This window comes from Rissa tridactyla, chromosome W (genome assembly GCF_028500815.1).
Source record: "Rissa tridactyla isolate bRisTri1 chromosome W, bRisTri1.patW.cur.20221130, whole genome shotgun sequence".
Lineage (NCBI taxonomy): Eukaryota > Metazoa > Chordata > Aves > Charadriiformes > Laridae > Rissa > Rissa tridactyla.
In genome coordinates this window covers 1468813-1486918 of record NC_071496.1, presented here as the reverse complement: position 1 = coordinate 1486918, position 18106 = coordinate 1468813, and the positions used below count along the sequence as shown (strand labels likewise).

The following is an 18106-nucleotide window of genomic DNA, read 5'->3' as shown; positions in this document are numbered from 1 at the left end:
TTTTTTTTTTAGCTTCTGCGAGATAAACAACGGCCTCCCCCTTTTTGATGGGGAAGGAAGATTTTGGGGGGGGGGGAAATCATTATCATCAGACTAAAATAAAAGCATGTCCTCAAACGATCCAGCGTCATTCAAGGCCGATGGGCAGGGTGGCTCTGCGGCACCCAGGTTTGGAAAGGGTACTTAATTAGTGAAAGCTCGCTCATTAACGTGAAAGAGCGTGCGCCGGCTCTGGGGTAAGGAGCAGAGAAGTGAAACCTCGGTCACTGCTTGCAAAGGAAGCGGAGGGAAGAAGTGGGACTGGAAGCTAACGGTAGGCAAGAACTGGCACCCCCCGCGCCCCCGCCAGCTCCTCCCCAGAGCAACACAAACCCCGGAGAAAGGACGGACAAATTCCCACTCCGATGAGACAACCGAAAAAATCCGGTTCCTTCCAGAAGACGGGCAATGACCTTCCTGGGACCTAAGTAAAAGAATAGATAGGAACGATGCACAGACACGACACTGGTGTACGTTGCCATCATTTGCTTGGGAAAGGACTAGTAAAAATTTAAACTTGAGCAGTTTGGGTATCAAAATCGTGTTTCATGTTGCAGGAGCCGTATGTTTTCAGTGTTATAAAGTCACATTTATTTTTTACAGAAGCATGTTATGCAAATAACGCCCCAAACCAAACTAATGACATTCATGGTATTTAAAATAGGAACATTCTTTTTTCTTCTATTTTATATTTCCCTCTGCTACTTGCAATCTTTTTCCACACAGCTAAAGTCCACGCTCTGCAATGGAAACTGGTATTCTCTAACACAGCATATCGCTGAGGCTGAAGAAAGTGCACAGGCACATTCATTTCAAGTATAAAGTCTGCAAAGCTTGGGTCATCTTGCACTTAAGACAGGACAAAAAATTAGAGCCACCCTACAACAATGACAAAATTGTCAAATTCAGCTGCTGTGAGAAATTGGAAGGGGAAAAAAAGCGCACTTTTTTACGCTGACACGGGTAAAAATATAACAAGCTGGTATTTCAGTGACTCGGAGCGGAGCGTGCTACCCCAGCCCGCTCCGGCTGCCGTGCTGCAAACTGCCTCCCCGCGAGGTTGGCACTGCAGGAGGAAAAAATCAACGCTTTTCAGTAAAAATGAAGACTGTTCAATGAAAAGCCAAAGCAGAAGATGCTGCGGTCACATCCCTGCGGCTGCAGCGTGCGCCGGGAGCCGGCTGGCCGCGGGGCATCCCCAGCCACACCAGTTTGGTTGCCGGGCGCGTTAAGATCGTAGTGGTTGCTTCAGCCGTGCCAGGCACAGCCACGCTCAGCACCTCCGTGTCTCGGGTGGGTGTCTCTCTGTAGGATCACCTCCTCGGCACCCAGCGCCCACCCGTGCCCGCACACCCTGGAGTACCGCAGCACCCTCCTGCGCTCACCGGGAGTACACCGGGGATTGCCGACTACAGGTAGGTGTAGCGCCAGTATAGCGAGCCAGGTATTCTCACGCACAGAATCATAGAATTGTCTGTTTTGGAAGGGACCTTTCAGATCATCGAGTCCAAGCATCAGCCCAACACTGACAAAACCCACCACTAACCCATGTCCCTCAGCACCACGTCTGCCCGGCTTTTAAGTACCGCCAGGGATTCTCTCACGTTTCCTTTCCATAGTCCTTTACTCCAGCTTACACTCACGGCACCAACACAAGACACAGCAACGCTTTCATAGGCAAAAGCTGCAGAAAAGACGGGGAGCTGAGCTCCGCAGGGATGGTACCACCCCTTCAGACTAACACTAGGGACAAAAGTTGTCACAAATTGTGTGGTTAGTTTATCTGAAAGAAATAATTAAAAAAATAATAAATCAAAGCCACTACACTGAATTACTCTCCAGAAAAGAAATACCGGGGTGAAGAGAAGCACAGGGGAGAGCAAGGTTTCAGAGACGCTGCTTTGTTCTTGATTTTACTTAACGTCCTATGGCAATACACACAGCATACCTTAGAGCAATTGCATCGATAAAGGAATGAAGCAGAAAAAAAAGCAAAGAGCCAGAAGTTACAAGGCAAAATTTGCAAAAGCAGAATAAGATTCTAGTAACTGGAAAACTAAGTGATACTGGCACAGCATCATTGGGCTCCTGTATCCAGACGCAGCAGCCAAGAGCACACGGGAAGGAGCCTCATCCATCCTTCCTGGGCTACTGAAAAATATGCAGCAAAAGGTGTCTTCCTATTGTACATTCGCAATTCCAAACTGTCTGTGCTGCTCTACACATGCACGATCACATCAGATCTTTCGTTACGATATCGGGATGTGCCATGTGCCCGTAAAATATGACAAGCGGTAGAAATTTCCATATGTGACTCCAGTATCTCATGCCTGGGGCTGGAGGAGGATGTGGCTGCTCCAGAACTCTGCCGATGGTGCCAGGAGAGCCGAGTGGTGACTTGCACTAACTGCAAATGGAGTTTCTCACAAGTCTTCCAAAGCTGGGCTAGGAATCAATCATTTTGCAAAGCCTGTCCAAGACTGGTCATCATGGAAGAAAATTTCTAAAAATGATTGATTTAACCTGGAAATACGTATTAAAAAGAAAATAGCGAGGATTCATGGAAAATTATCACTCTTCCAGGCCCAAGGTTTAAAGAAAGGGGAGCAGTGAAGCAGGATGCAACTCCTGAGTAGTGTTTGGGACAAGAGTCCCTGACAGGGCATTAGAAGGTGGCAGAGGAGCTCCGTTCCCAACAAGACGTAGGCAGAGGGCAAGACATGGGCAACTCTTCTTGATGACGCCAGATGGCCTCACGAAACCTTTGTCTGAGGTTCTTAAAATCCTACTTTTCAGGACCAAGAAGGCAAGTAGGATTTTTGAACTGTTCAAACAACTTATTTTGTATCTTCTTTTTCACAGCAGATCCATTAAAGACGATGCTGGTAAGGTGCAGCAGCCCATCACTGCCTCCTTGGCGTGGGGAAGACATGAGAGTAAGCGCCACAAAGCAATGGGCAGCTTCTGGCTAATTTTCTCTGTGGACGACTATAATAAGCTCGTTCATTGCCATTTTTTTGCATTACGTAAAATAATAAAAATATAACTCTCTCCAAAAATTGGATTTGTCACAACACCTTGTTATCCAATGTAAAGGCACCACTGTATATTACAGGGTATGTAAAAAAAAGAGACAGAGAAATACCCAAGCGAGTTATATTTCAGTGATACAGTTGTTTTTTATTAGGCTTTATATGCATTTTCCCCCAGACACTTTTGAAAGACAAGGATGTGGGAAATATCCATAATTCTAACTGTACTATAGTCTATATCTTCTCTACTTAAAGAAAAATGTTTTCTCCTGACAGTCAACCAGGATCCATTTTCAAAGAAAGAAAATAGTTGTTTTTTTTTAAAAAAAAAAAAAAGACAGACCTATAAACATGCAGACAGATGGCTATATTCTGTCATTAACTTCAAAACGAAATAAAAATATTAACTTCTCCATTGTTGCTAAACATACTGCAGCAAGACTTGGATGCCTGGCAGACATGCACCTCATCTGCTGCAAAGGCATAAAGAAATACCTGGCTCCTGTGTTATTATTATTTATTATTCGTTAAACACCAACAATGTGTTCGGCACTCTTCAAAGCCGGGGGGGGGGGGGGGGGGGAATGCTTTAAAAATGCCGCTCCAGAGCTGAATAAGGCTGAGAACGCGCGAGAGCGCAGGATGGCTGCGCGGAGGAAGCACAGGCTGCAGCCAAATGAACTCCGTGATGTGAAAGGTCCCTTCCAACCTAGAAAATTCCATGATTCAATTCTATGAAATACCCATTTTAGAGGCAGGAGAGGGCTCGAGCCCAGCTCTTCTATCTGCGAGGGACACGTCCAGCCCTGACCCAGAGCCCTCGCCCTCTACACCGGCCGCAGACTGCAGCAAAACACCAGTCGGTTTTGGGGAAAAAAAAAGCTATAAAAGGGGAACAATGAAAATCATGCAAAACAGGAAAGGGGAAGCGAGAGAGACCCACCGCAAGGCACCGCTAAGTCGTTGGTTGACGGCCCCCGGTCTACAGCTGGGGAACCCTAACCGGGGCACTGCAGCACTGCCCCTGTGGGTTTCTGTGCCTCGAGGGGGGGATTACGGGGGCCTGACTCCGCCAGGCCAGCCCCGGCAGCCCCTCAGCGCACAAGAAGAGCCGTGCGTGCCCCTGCCAGCCCCGCGGGGCTCCACCAGCCACCTCCACCTCCCGCCGGGCACCAGGGCTCCGGTCCTTCCTCTGCCTCTGGGAACAGCTACACAACACCCAGGGAGCCCTTCAGACAACTGGGGAGGCACCTAATAGCCACGGGCAACCCAGGGGGAACCTGGGGACCCAAATCCCGATGCCCCCAGAACGCACTGCGCTTTATTGTCCTACAGAAGTCTTTTAATGCTGAATTAAAACAAGCTGGAAAAGCGCCTTCAGATGGGCGGAGGCAAGGAATTAGAAAAGAAGTTGGGAATACTCCATGCCAGCTCTACAGCCATTTGATGTTGCTTGTGTGTTTGAGGTATCAGAGGGTTTTCTTTTTTTAGGCAGGCTGATAGCAGAACTTAGTCATTGTTTTTAATTATTCCATACATAAATAGCTGGTAGGATTCATATCCTCATACATTCCCTGAAATCTCTACTTGTCAGAAGTAATTGCTCCTTTTTTAAGCCAAGAAGCAAAGGAATAAATCACACAATAGAGGCACGGCTAGAGTGTCTTCTTCCAAAGAAAAAACGTCATGGAGGTCAGCGGCGATGCCTGGCTGGACCGGTGGCTGAGGCTGGCACCAGGCGCTGAGGAGGAACGCTGCGAAACTCAAACACGGGCTTTCAAGTGGGATGTAAACATATTTCTGGTTTTTCTCCAGCTATTAACAAGAAGGAAGTTAAAGAGCTTTCTGTGAAAATCAGGTGGCGAGAGTTTACTGGAATGTGAAAGCTCTTAAAAATATACAGCTCGTGGGCTTGTGTTTATCTGGACCTTCCCAGGGAGTGTGCAGCAAAACAGGTGAAGAAATTCCACAGGCGGCAGGAACGATTTGCTCTCTAAATGTACCGCACTTTTTTGTTAAAACACCGATTTCTCAGTGGACTGAACAAATTATTTCTGTATCTGAGTAATAATATAATATAATATAATTATTGGCAAACAAAAGAGATGCACTAGATTTTGAAACTCAGAGAGATGTGGCCAACTTACAGATTGCTTATATTGCAGCCAGAAATAGTGTTCAGAAGTTTGCAAAATGAGAGAAATTTTATGACTTGTAGAAACTAATTAAGAGCTGTCTTAGAAAGTCTAGATCCTGACTGAATTTTATGTGTGGCGTGTGTTTTGAAAATAGTGATTATTTTAATAATTAGCGTTCTGTATCTATCTGTGCTTGTAAAGGATCTTGTTTCTCCATCTTGAGCTGTTCTGTATGTGAAGTTCCTGTCTGCAGTCGCATGGTAATTAAGTGTGATTAAAGATGCTATTCATTCCCCTGCAAAGCAGCAGGTAACCACATGTCAGAAGGGGGTGGTGGGAGAACGGAGAAACTTCTGGGCAGTAAAAAGGCTATTGGAAATGGTCTGTTGGAAATGAGCAATGCGACAGCGTACGGCAAGCGCTACAGAAGTGGCCATGCAGGTTTGTGGCAACTGTGGGAGATCACCACGTTCAGAAACACAACGGTCACCCTGAAGAGAAGAATATCTAAAATAACCTCTTTATTTCTGTGCACACCAGACGACGCTCAGGCCCCCATCACGGCCTGGACAGGACCGAGACAAGCTCTGCTCAGGAACACAGCGCGAAGCATCCCACCACCCACAGCCAAACCCACCGACAGCAAACCCACGGAGTCAGAACGGGCGAGAAGCTCTGGAAGGCAGATGCCTCCCGTGAAAGGGCATCTCTACCGCTGAAACGGTGGGAGAAAGAGAGGGAGGAACAGAAGACGACTCTCAAAAGACAACTGCTCACAGAAAACAACAAGACTATTTTATCTGAGAGGTGTTAGGAATGAGGTCAATACTTGCACGCTGAAGCTTCCCCCAGAAATCCATTTCTTATCTCTTACGTCTGTCACAATCCTTTGTAATACCTAGCCATAGGAATATATGCTGGGTATGCGTGTTGTGTACGTGTGCGCACACGCTGCAGGCACATGGGCTCCTCCGCCTCCCTCCATGTTTGCACAAAATTGCCGGTCAAAGCCGGAGATCTCCTGAACCCTCTGGTTATCGGTGGCCTAAACAGCCTGCAATACGGTAATTCCACTTAAACACAAGAAAACTTTTTTTTACTGTGGGGATGGTTGAACACTGGAAGAGACTGCCTGGAGAGGCTGTAGAGTCTCCATCCCTGGAGATGCTCAAAACCCATCTGGACACGGTCCTGGGCAGGTGGCTTTAGCTGCTCCTGCTTGAGGAGGAGTTGGACAAGGTGACCTCCAGAGGTGTCAACCTCAACGGTTCTGTGAGTAAAGCTCTAAAGCTCTCGTGCCTTTAGAGAGACTATATCCTCATCCTCACGATCATCACACTTATAAGACTTTCTGATAGTCCAAAAAGTGCTATTTTTCTTCAGAACTTGCTGGACCTGTCACTACCTTGCTGCTGAGCTGAGCTGGATTATCTAACGGGCCTCAAAGGCTCGTTACGTGAGTGATTGAGAAAGAACATGGCTTATTAATGGAGCCAGGGAAAGGAACAGGTAGGAACATCGCCACCAAGACGTGACCACGTCATCTTTGAAGGAAGCAATGAATGGCTGATAAATGCCACGGTTAGCACCAAGTACGCAATGAAAATTATTTCAGCTATTATTCCACTGGGCCGGTTTTTTGCTTTTTAGGGTTTATGCATTTATATTAGCAAAACCTGCCAAACCATACCTTATATGCCAAGGAGAGCATCTCCAGCTATCACCCTTGTACGCCGCAGCACTCAATACTCAATTCTGAGTCCTGAAAATTGCCAGAATTAGTCAAAGCATCGCCCGCCTTTTTGCTGGAGGTGTTCCATCAAACACTGACCGGACCTGAACCAGTAACGTGGAGTGCAGCAAGCCCACAACCTGCCGCGGTACAACTGCGGGCAAGCGTCATTCCCCTTTTCATCGCATTCACGATAGCACCGAAAGTCAGAGTGCAGCGACTGCGAAGGCAAACGAAGCTCCTATTAGCACTCAACCACAACATAAACCTGTTATTGCACATTACAAATTGCAGTGTTATTCTGTTGCCAGGTTATAAGCTCCAGAAAGGTGCCCTTGGAATGCTCACTTCCAACAAAATAGCCCTCAGCTTAACATTTGATCCAAAGGGCTAAGAGAAAAGCACTCCTTTTACCACTAAATTGCAGTGTTGGGTTTTAGCATTTCTTCAATTATGATATGGACAATGAAACCGTGTCTTTCTGGATGCATGAGGAATTCTGCTAAATGAGCCATTCAGACATCTGAACTTAAGTCTGTTCCTTTAATACGTTTGATTAACATGGAAATTTTATCTCTTATGTCATTATTTTAGTGCTGTAACACCAAAAACATTAGTCCACGATGTGCCCACGATCACAGGAGGATAGTTTATGGGCACTAGAACTAATTTCTGGAGCAGGAGCAATGATTCCACCTCCCGCCGCGAGAGGCTCGAGCAGAAACGACGACAGAGGTGAATATTCTCCAACTATAAATGAGCACAGAAGGTACCAGGGGAAATTCTGCTCCCCGGCCCTGCTGAACTCAAGGGGACTTCTCCCACCGACCTCACGGCAGCCGGAATTTTATCCGTTCAACATTGATGGTTTGTCCCTGGGGTAGAAACGTGTACTGATGGTCAGGGAAAGCCAGATTCAGAGTTCACCCGCTCCATCTCCTTACCCCACACACCAGGTTATGCCTACACGAGAGGTTGGCACAGCTGTACCCGCTCAGGTGGAATTCTGCACTCTACGGACAAGGAGCTCTTTCTTTTGCATTTACTTTAGCCAAAGGCTATAGGTACAAGACAGTGTAATTCTACTCTGTAGCGTGTTTCCTTCGGAACGCGCGGCTGTGACTGGTAAGTACGTATTGCCCGGGCGAGAAGTCACGAGTGTTCAAATACTTACAAGCAAATAAACAAAGCGCCGGAGCTTTTGTTAAGGGCATTGACACTGCACATCTAATCACAAAAAATGGATTAGCAATAGGCTTCGCAGGAACCTACATTCCGTGGTACATTAGGTATCTTTTATCGCTTTAGTACAGCTTGTGTGTTTTTTATAGGGAGGGAGAACGAAGGAGAAATTATTATAGGTAAAGGAATCTTGCCATCAAAACGTGAGGAAACCTAGTTATTTGACTAAGCAAAAAAAATACTAAGTAATTTGTAACAGAAGAATAAAATGAACTCGCCGTGTCTCCAGAGGTCTGCAATATGATCTTCACAAAAGGTAGCTTGCCAATTTAATTGAGGTAGGAGTTATTTAATTTTTTTATATACAGGTATAGTTTTCAATAAAACTACATATGCCTATAATACCGCAATGGCAGATGTGTCTCGATTATTAGAGGTGGGCTCTAGGGAATATATACAATGGATCTTGAAATCCGTAAGCAGCTGTTTGGAAGGGAGGGGTGGAACATTGCAGCGCACACACATGTTCCTTAAGTGCAGTAATGTTTTGTTATTTTACTGCAGGTGTATTACAGAGATGAAATTTAATAACTTATTGTATACAATACCAATAAAACGGAAAGATTCTTTGCCCTGACGTTCATGAACAAAGTACCAATTAGAAGCAGCTCAGAGCGCGGCAGCTCTGCGCAGACACCCCACCTCGGTTCACACCTTCCCCGTCTGCAGCCACGGCACCGACCTTTTTATTGTTTACTAGGAAAAGGTGGGCAGGCCATAAAAAAGGGAAAAAAAGGAAAGGAAACCCCCAAAGTGCTCCGCAAGATACTGGAGAACGTGTTGTTGATCGAATTCAAGAAAGCCAAGAGTGTTTAAATGCACGGGGCAGCGCTCGTGTGTTCACGGGTGAGGTCTCCGAGATGCGGGAAGCCCCTGCTCGACGCTACTGGAGTTATTTTTGTAATAGTTATTCTTTAGCGGCTTAAATCAGAAGCCTGATTTCAGAATGTGCATTAGGCTCAATCTCATGCTGAATGAAGCCCTGAAGAAGGACCTTTTAAAAGTACATATCAGATAAAAAGATAATCCCTCCTGCTTTTTTTTCCCCTTCTGTCTTTGCTGGACTCCACATAACTAGAGATGTTGCAACAATTCAATAATTCACAGCAGAAAAAGGAAGTCCCAGCACTTCTGGAAGAAAAAAGAAAATGGGCACTAGCTATTTCTGTCCGTTCCCTTCTCAGCATGAGAAGAGCAGCGTTATGCGAGGATTTACAGCCTCGCTGGACACACAGAGAGCGGGCAGGGGCAGCTGGGCTCAGTTAATCCCTACGCACTCGGTGCAGAAGCCGCCCAAGACTTCAATTTCCATTACACTCATTTTAAAGTTTTCCAGCAATATTTCTGTTACTTCTACACAAAATCTCTGTCAAAGGTATGTCACATCCCCCCTCTGCTACGCTGACCGAGTCACAAACGTTCAAAAATTAAAGTCCAAGGCTTTCCTTGGGAAACGTTCAGAGTGCCACCGGAGGTGGGGGACAGAAAGGGATGGGACAGGAGGGAAGCAGGGAGCGTGTCGGACACGTGGTCACCTGCTCAAGGAGAAAAATCCAATGACGTCTCCCCTCGGAGCAAGCTGTGACACAGAGAGGACAAAATGCCCCAGGCGTCTAATAAGAAAACCTTCAGGGAAAGCACCTTGGCTGTCCCAGCTGAACAGAGAGGGGGCCACAAGCCCCGCCGTGTGCCAAAGGCTCCTCTCAGCCATCACAGAGGACAGGGGAGTAAGAAAAGAGCGAAGGTAAAGGAGAGAGGATCCACCACCACGCCAGAGGAGGGACATCAGGAAAGAGCGGGCCGAGGCTGTAAAGAGACTGCAGTGTCCAACAAATATTTGGAGTCAGATCTGACGGGAGAGGATACAGGAGAACATCAGCAGCTACGAGAAGGCTGAACTCCGGCTGGCTCCGCATGAACTTTTAATTGAGTTTCTAGAAACCCCAGCCAGAACTGGCGTTGCCACTCGACATGGCAGCCTGCCCTGCCCTCCATCACGAGCCTCTTGAAAAGCCACAGCCCTCCTTCCAGAGGGACAGGGTGGAGGGCTTGGAGTGAGAGAAGGGAGCAGAGGAAAGCAAGGAGGAAGAGAGGAATCGGAGAAGAATACTGAAAGGAAGACAGAGGCAAGTTACATGACAGACATCGCGTTGTGGTGCAGAGATGCTCTCTGCAGAAACCCTGTCCTGCCAGTTGCATCCCTCTGACTTCTTAGGATCTCAAAAGCCTGCTCCTTTCTCATCTGGAATCCTGGAATAAATTGCTAGCGATACGGTCCCTCAGGAAACCCTGGAAGGCCCCAGAGCTGCCACAGGTTTGGGCAGAACTGCCCTGGGATGCCTACGCTCCTGTAAACGCCCGAAGGAGCCATTTTAAGGCAGCCTCAACCGAAGCCGCAATAAACCCAAAGTTCAACGTCGTGCCCATGTCATTCTGGTGGCTGGCCTTTCTCTGTACCATGGTACCCTGAATCAAGCTGAAGGCTAGCAGGTATGATCTCAATTTGGATAAAGTTTATTATATTTTGGTAGCAGTTGCGTTTTATTTTTAAAAAAGGCAAAAAAAAAAAAAAAGCTGGCTGAGCTTGTACAACTCCACCAGCTTTTACCTTAACACTTCATTCCGGAGTCAGCTTTTAACAGCGGGATGGTTCCAACTGGCCTCCGAGAGTATTTCTTGAACATCAAGTAAATCAGTACATCCAAAACCAACATTTAGGCTCACTTTCTAAAAGCCTTAGTAGTAAAAACAAGTCATCTTAGGATTTGGGGATTTTGCTTTAAGTCAAAACACCTTAAAAGCTAAGTATCGGTTACTATGCATTTGCCAAAAAGGCATAATCCAAATTTTCAAAGGACTGCCTAATTTATTCCCACATACAATCTCGTGCGTTGCCTTGGAAATCTAGGGTGTATGTTTTGTGGCCATCAAGCTCATTTTACAGTTCTCTTTATTCATCGCTTTTTTGAATTAACTATTGCTCAGCAAAGCGCAATAGACTCTGGATTACTCAAAGTCGGTCTCATCGGCTGTTATCCAGTTCATGGAGCCACACTACCGTAAGCAGCACACGATACCGTTAGTCTAATAATGGTATGTCGTGTAGCCAGATCCTCTTGGGCAGAGGAATATCAGTGTTTTATACACACTATAATATATATAGTGATTTACACGAAGCTCTTTGAATAAAGAAACGGATGCATTGCTCTTCATCATCAGACCCTTACTTAAGATCTGAGTGCCCAACCAATAATAGAGACTAATACAGGAATCCGGAATAAAGTTAGAGAAATCAAGTAGGTAACGCTTTTTTTAATACTACTGCCTTGCTAATCCCCCCAAAACCAGCACAATATAAAAAAAAATTGATCTTTGGGGAACTGGTAAGTAGCACAGAATTAAGACAACATGCAAAATCCTGACTTCACTGAATGAAATGAGATTTTTGTCATTAACTTCAATGAAGCCAGTGCTTCAAAAGTGTCTTGACAACAACTTTGGTACATGTTTCTTAGATGACTTCTCTCTAATGGAATTAAATAGTTCCCAAGACAAGCTTTCTTCCATTCCCACTGTAATCAGTGTTGTATTTGCTACAGTTTTCAGCGAGAGCCCAATTGGGCCCTAGGCTCGGAAATAAAAATCATCTTGAAGTAAATGGGTTGCTGTGTATCTGACCTCTTCTCTCATTGGTGTGAACGCAGAGCGGGGATGAAACCTCCGATCACTGCTGCTATTTGCGTGAAGAGAGGTTGTTGGGTTTTTTCCTACCAGAAGATTAATAGGTAGCAAGTTCAATATCGTTAGGTATTTAGTTTTCCTTAATTGTTCCAGGAACTCATCTACGGAGAGCAATGCATCACATCTGGAGGTAGCAATTTACCTTTCAGAAATCAACAAAATCTGCACGCTCCTCCTGGGTTTAGGAAAAAGGAGCTCACACAGCTACTGCCGCTACTCCAGTCCCTCGGATAACCCAGGGCTTCGGGGGATTCTCAACGAGCCGCAATATCCCCACCAATATTTCCTTTGGAATTCACCAAGTTTTCTTCAATATCTTCTGTCTAGATAAGCTAATCTTTCTCAATACGTGCGAAAGCACAGCCGAGAAATCTTGCAATAGGCTTGTAGCTTTTAATTTTCTTTTAAGCCTGAAGGTTCATACTTGTTAATAATTTGGTGGATCCTGATAGTTCTGCAGCCTGGAGAACAGACAACAGATGGTCCAGCCTCGGCATTAAGCATTATTCCTTCTGTACCTTTCAGGAATTTGAGAGATTCTTATTTTAGAAATATTTTTTTCTCCTTCCTGTCCAGGCATCGGTCATCTGCTTCCTCCATTTTTCCATTCTACTTCAAGAAAGTGGATGCACGCTGTAGAAAGACAGACCCTATTCCATGGAATGGAATTTTTATTATTTGCACTTTTATTGTAGTATCTTCCTAATATTCCCTTTTCACATAAAAAGGAGAGTGGGAAGGCAGGGTTTTCTCCGTCAATTCTTCATTGGCCCTACACAACCGCAGGGCACTGCCACCTAGATACAATCAAGGAGCCGACCATGTCTGTACCAACTGAATTCTGAGAAAACTCCAGAACTGGTCCACCAAAGTATAAAAAAATAATTATTTAATGCTATTGTTCAGGGGAAAAAATGCATTAACTCTCATACTACAACCACAGCCATTGGCTTGTTTACTGGAATAAACATTGGGTTTTTCCTGGTATCAACAGACTGTATTCCCCGGCGCAGCGATGCTCAGCATGTCCCCGTTTTGCACGGCTCCTCGGGGCTTATTTTCTTTTTCACACGCTATGGAGGAGCTCGCCGAAAGGCTGGAGCTCGTTGGCCCTTTCAGGTTCGTCCCCTCCTGCGTTCTGGACCAGAAGAGAAGTTCTGGCGGGCGGGAGCGGCGCGTGGACTTCTACTGCAGGTGGTTGGTGCTGCATGAAAAGAGGAGGCGGAAACCGTGCTGCCTGTTTCTGCGGGCAACCGTCCTCGTTATGGCAATTACCCGGCAGTTCCCCGTGGGGGGGTTCAGCTGTTTGCTGATCTGTCACTTGGCCGAGAGAGGCCAGGCCAGGCGATGGCACGGTGCTCCTGCCTGCCGTCCCCACGGGACTGGCTGATCTGCCCCTCCAGCTCCCAGGGCCACAAGTGCGGCGATGCTGCAGTACTATCAAAGCCAGTTATTTCCCTGTCTTTTGACACTGGGGTATCTGGAACGCTCTCCACTACCACCGAGAGCTTCTGCAAAATGCCACCTCACTTTGGCTGGGACATAAACCAGGGGACGCTTGAGAAAAAATGATGTGTTTATGGCAAACTGTCCTCTGAAGCCTACAGCTGCACCTCTGCCCTTACTTTCTAAGATTAACTTTTTACTCCCAGATTAAAGACAATAGACATCTGTGCCCTGCAGATATTGACAGACATGGGTGCACACAAAGAGGGCACATGAAGACTCCATGCACGAGGCATATATAGACCATATCACTTCTTTAGGTGTGATGCTATTTTGAATTTGGAAACAATTTCTAACTTCCTTGTAGTATCACGAGATCATTCCAGCACAGTAAGACTGAAAGAAAAACTAAAAGCAAAAAGCAGCCAAGAAAAGGTACGTTTTCAGATGAAATGTGAAACCCAAGAGAGCCGCAGAGCGGGGTCTCTGGGAGGCTGGAGCTGCAGAGGAGACGGGTGTCACCCTTGGATGGGCGCTACTACATGCTGGGGACAATATCCCCAAGGCTGTGCAAGCACTGGGGACAGAAACACGTCCTGCTGCCTCCTGACAACAGAAAGCAAAAGCACACGAGGATATTAAAGCACAGCTAGAAATGGCTCCTAAAATTAACGAGGAGTTAGCCCGGTTGTTTTGGACTGGGTGAGGGTAGGGTTACACGTGTGATTTTCTGCCCTTGTCTGTGCTGGTTACTGCAAGTGAAACCAGTAAGTCACTTATTGACTCACTACAGAGTCAAGTACGCGAAGGTTCAGCGCATCCCTAGGTTCTCTTTCAAGGCTTGGCCTGTAAACCCTCCCCAGCGAGCAGCTCTGCATCCTTCCAGTTTGTTCCACAAAGAATGGAACACGTAGCTGTGCTTCAGGCAGGGCACGGTGACAGTCCCTTGTCACCTCTCCCAGTCCAAGCCCAGCACACAAAACATCACGCGGGAAACGTCCCCAAAACTCAAACAATGCCGATGGCAACTGGCAAGGGCCTCTCAGGAAAACAGACAGAGGGGCAAAGTGGCCAGCCACGGGGCCTCATGGCCACCTGAGTGGGGAAGATGTCACCACCAGCCACCCCAATGATGCCTCCAGTGCCCAACCAGACCCGCAGGCAGCCCCGTCCGTGGGAGCCTGTCCGTCCATGGAAGGCCATCTGTCTGTCTGTCCATGGGAGACACCCCGGTGCAGGGGCCAGACACATCCCGGAGGGAAGGGGCACGTCGCGACGGCCGGCCAAGAGCAGAGCCCCGGCCTCCAGGCACTACCCACGGCACACACGTGTGCCCCGCAAACAGAAACTGCTCTTTAATTGCCCAAGTTGCTTCATTTTTCTACACTAAATGTTTAAAAACACAAACCAACACCCTAACAATAGCCTGCTTCCCCACATTATTAAAGAACACGGCCATACGAAAGGAAAGAAGGGATCAAGTATTTCCCTTTCCTATAGGGAAATAATAGGCATTTTGGCTAGTTTTTTGATGTGTTTTTTCTTTTTTTTTTTTTTTCCTGGCAGATTTGAACAGTATAAAGCTTTGAATATTAAGAAGGCTATTAAATTCTTTCAATAGTTTTCCAAAGTGCGAAGCTACTGCACTTAGAAAAAGGAAAGGAAGCCTAGCACTCTTCAAGAACAAAACGAATTTAAACGCACGATTAATATTGCTACTGAAATTAAAAAGAAAGCGTCTTTTAAAAAAATCAATTGTCTTGAAACAAAGCACAGACTTTTGGCTATTGATAGTATTTTTAGACTCAGACTTTCTCTGGAGACTTAAAAGTATGCAAATGCAAAGTGCAGAGAGGCACATGCACACACATGCTATACCTTTGTATTACATTGGCATTTTATTATTTAATTAAACTACTCTTATTTTTCTAGCTCACGCGTGCTTCCCTTGAGACGGCTTTGCTGTTAGCCTGCTGGCCTTGACTTCCAGCCAAAAACAATTCAGAAACAAAAAGGGACAACAAATCATATTTTCACAGACATTTTTATCCCTCAATACAACCTTGTTTTCACACAACATCATACAGATTCTATGAAAACTATAATTTATGGCGGTAGCCATCCAAAGCTAGGGGCTGACACGAGCTCTGCAGTGTGTTTCCACTCGTGTAATTTCTGAAGTTGCGCCGTGGGGAAGGACTCGCCACGCCGAACACTGCGGCATTGTTGCAAGGGACAAGAATCAATAGTTCCCAGCGGCTCCGACTCGGGCGCTATTAGGTCAACCCAAGTGCTCCGAGTCTCCAGGAACTGTATCCCGGCCAGAAAAGCTCGGGCAGGAGCTTGAAAACCTGCATTTGCAAATAAAGCCCCTTTCTGAGAAAGGCACATCTGCAGCCATCGCCGTTTACGATGGAGCCTGCGCCTAAGATGTACAACTTTAAGCAGCAAACCTCATTTATCAGAGTATTTAGCACAACCCCTCTGCTGAGCAGAATTTCACTTACCTGGTGGCAACCCTGTAAATTCGAATCTCTTCCATACGATGAGTATGAACCCCTTTCTGTTTTACCTGTTAACAAAAAAAAAATAAAAAAAAAGAGATGTATAACAGATATAAACAGATAGATATATATAGCTTTTCCAAGCGCTTTATATGATGTTCGCCACATTTCCTAATGCTGTTTACATATGTAAAATAGGCACTGCTGACTGCGCGATGCATGTAGGCAACAGAAAGGGATTAACACTTTTTCACACTGAGGATGGCGACGTGAAATAAACTTCCTAATCTCGGCTGCGCCGCTCCACACGCTTCCTGGACCTGGGATTTAAGGGGCTTCCACCCGTGAGCAGATCTCCTCCGTGCCTGCCCTTGGGCTCGGGGGCTGAGCATCCGCCCCAGCACCCTGCCTTGTCCCTGTCCCCCACCCTACCTGACCCTCACCCCTCGCCAGCCAGCTTCGCCCCGGCGCTGCTGGGGACGCCTTTCCCCGCTCTCTTTCCCAGGAGCCAGTTCCCCCGCGGATCAAGGTGATGATGGAATTTACACCTGGGAAGGAGACCCCCGCTGGGAACTGGCCATTCGCTACCAAGGCTGGGGCTGCCCCAGCGGCGCTGGGACTTGAACGGGCGCCCAACGGCTGCCGAGACTCTGCCAGCCCTAAGTACCCTTTTTTTTTTTTTTTTTTTCCTTCTTTTTTTTCCCCAGGAAGCCTTTAACACTCGGCTCCAACAGCCTGACTTGCAGTACCGGTTACGGTTATGCCATATTTACAAAGGAGAAGAAAGGTTCTTTCAGGTTTGAATGGCCAGACTCGAGCAAAATCAAGAAGGGAAGAGGTGGTTTCTGCAAAGCATTAAGTCATGGCTGAGCAGCACCGCACCACGTGCTCTGGAGACAAAGAGCAGTCAAGAGGGCTGATACAAAACATATTGACACTAAAAGACCACCCTTATGGTGAGGATAATCACGGGAGTGGGGGGGGAGGTATTATCTAACAAAACATCCAAGAACACAGTAAAAATCACTCATAAAATTAAAGTTTTTATTATAGGCTGGGGCATAAAACCCACGGCACACAGTACCAGTTACCGGGGAGCAGATGCTCGGTTTATCTCCGCGTGCGGCTCCCAGCAGTGCCGGGGACACCTCTGCACCTACAAGCCAGGTCCGCGCGTACCCCCCCTGTGAGGGATGCGGTGGCAGCCCTACACCAAAAATAAAGCCACCGTGCCAGCACGCCCACCGAAGCCGTTAAAAACATCCTTTAACTGCGCTTGGAAATATTCGACTACAGTAAGGACAATATCCACCGACCCGACAAAGGCCAGGGTTGGGGGTCCCTGGCATCGCTGCTGCCTGAGCTCCGCCGGGCTCGGCGTTCCCAACGCCATCCAAATTTCATAAAGGGACCCATGGTGAGGCAGATCGTTAGACAAAGGATGACGGAGTTAATTTTAATCGTTCCCAAAATAGCGTGGCCACATTCTGACTCCACAAGCCTTTCCTTTAATGCGCGGCTACTGATTTTGATTGCCCTTTAGAGGTAAAGTTTGACTATTGCAAGCGATTTGGAATTAAAAAAAAAAAATCATCTTTCTCCTCATCATAATTTAAGACTCTAGAGCTTGCTTTTGTTTCTCGGTTTTGGTATTTGTTGTTGTCCACATCAAATAGTTACTTATACAGGGGAACCTCCAAAATTTATCTGCAATTCATAGGACATTGGCACATACAATAACTTTTGAAAGCACTTGTATCTGGTTATACAAAAATGATGGATCACCCACTCCATAGCACCCCTCAGGTTCGGAGCACTGGAAGCCTTTGCAGAAATAATTCAAGATGGAAATGACAATGAAATTTTAATCGTGAATCCCCGAGTCCAATGCCGAGATCGGAAAACAAAATGTCTTGCCGGCACGCCCGGAGTTCCGGGTGCTTCTTCCCACCTCCCCAAGAGGGCCGGAAAGTCGGTGCAAATAACAAGCGGTGAGGACGGGGGCGGGGGGGGAGGAAAATCCCAACCAGCAAAATCGGGTGGAGGGGAAGCGAGTACAAGCAGCCGCACAAGGTGCTTTGCACGCGCTCCTGGCTGCTGCCTGGGTATCGGTAATCTTCTTTTCTATCGTATCAGACACAGGCAGCCTCATCTTAATTTCAGTTGTTAAAAAATATTTATCCAGATACAAAAATAAACCCGCTGCAAATTACAAGTTGTCAGGGTTAAAAT

General features: G+C 46.6%; 1 protein-coding gene across 20 annotated transcripts in view; it reads right to left on the bottom strand.

Annotated features, from left to right (window-relative positions):
* Positions 1–18106, bottom strand: part of LOC128901944 (transcription factor 4) — a 236692-nt gene that overhangs the window by 101647 nt on the left and 116939 nt on the right. For all 20 annotated transcript variants that reach the window (XM_054184120.1, XM_054184112.1, XM_054184110.1 and 17 more), the window contains one exon: positions 15878–15942. In XM_054184120.1, coding sequence (XP_054040095.1) covers positions 15878–15942 — 65 coding nt within the window. The remainder of the gene's footprint in view (positions 1–15877; positions 15943–18106) is intronic.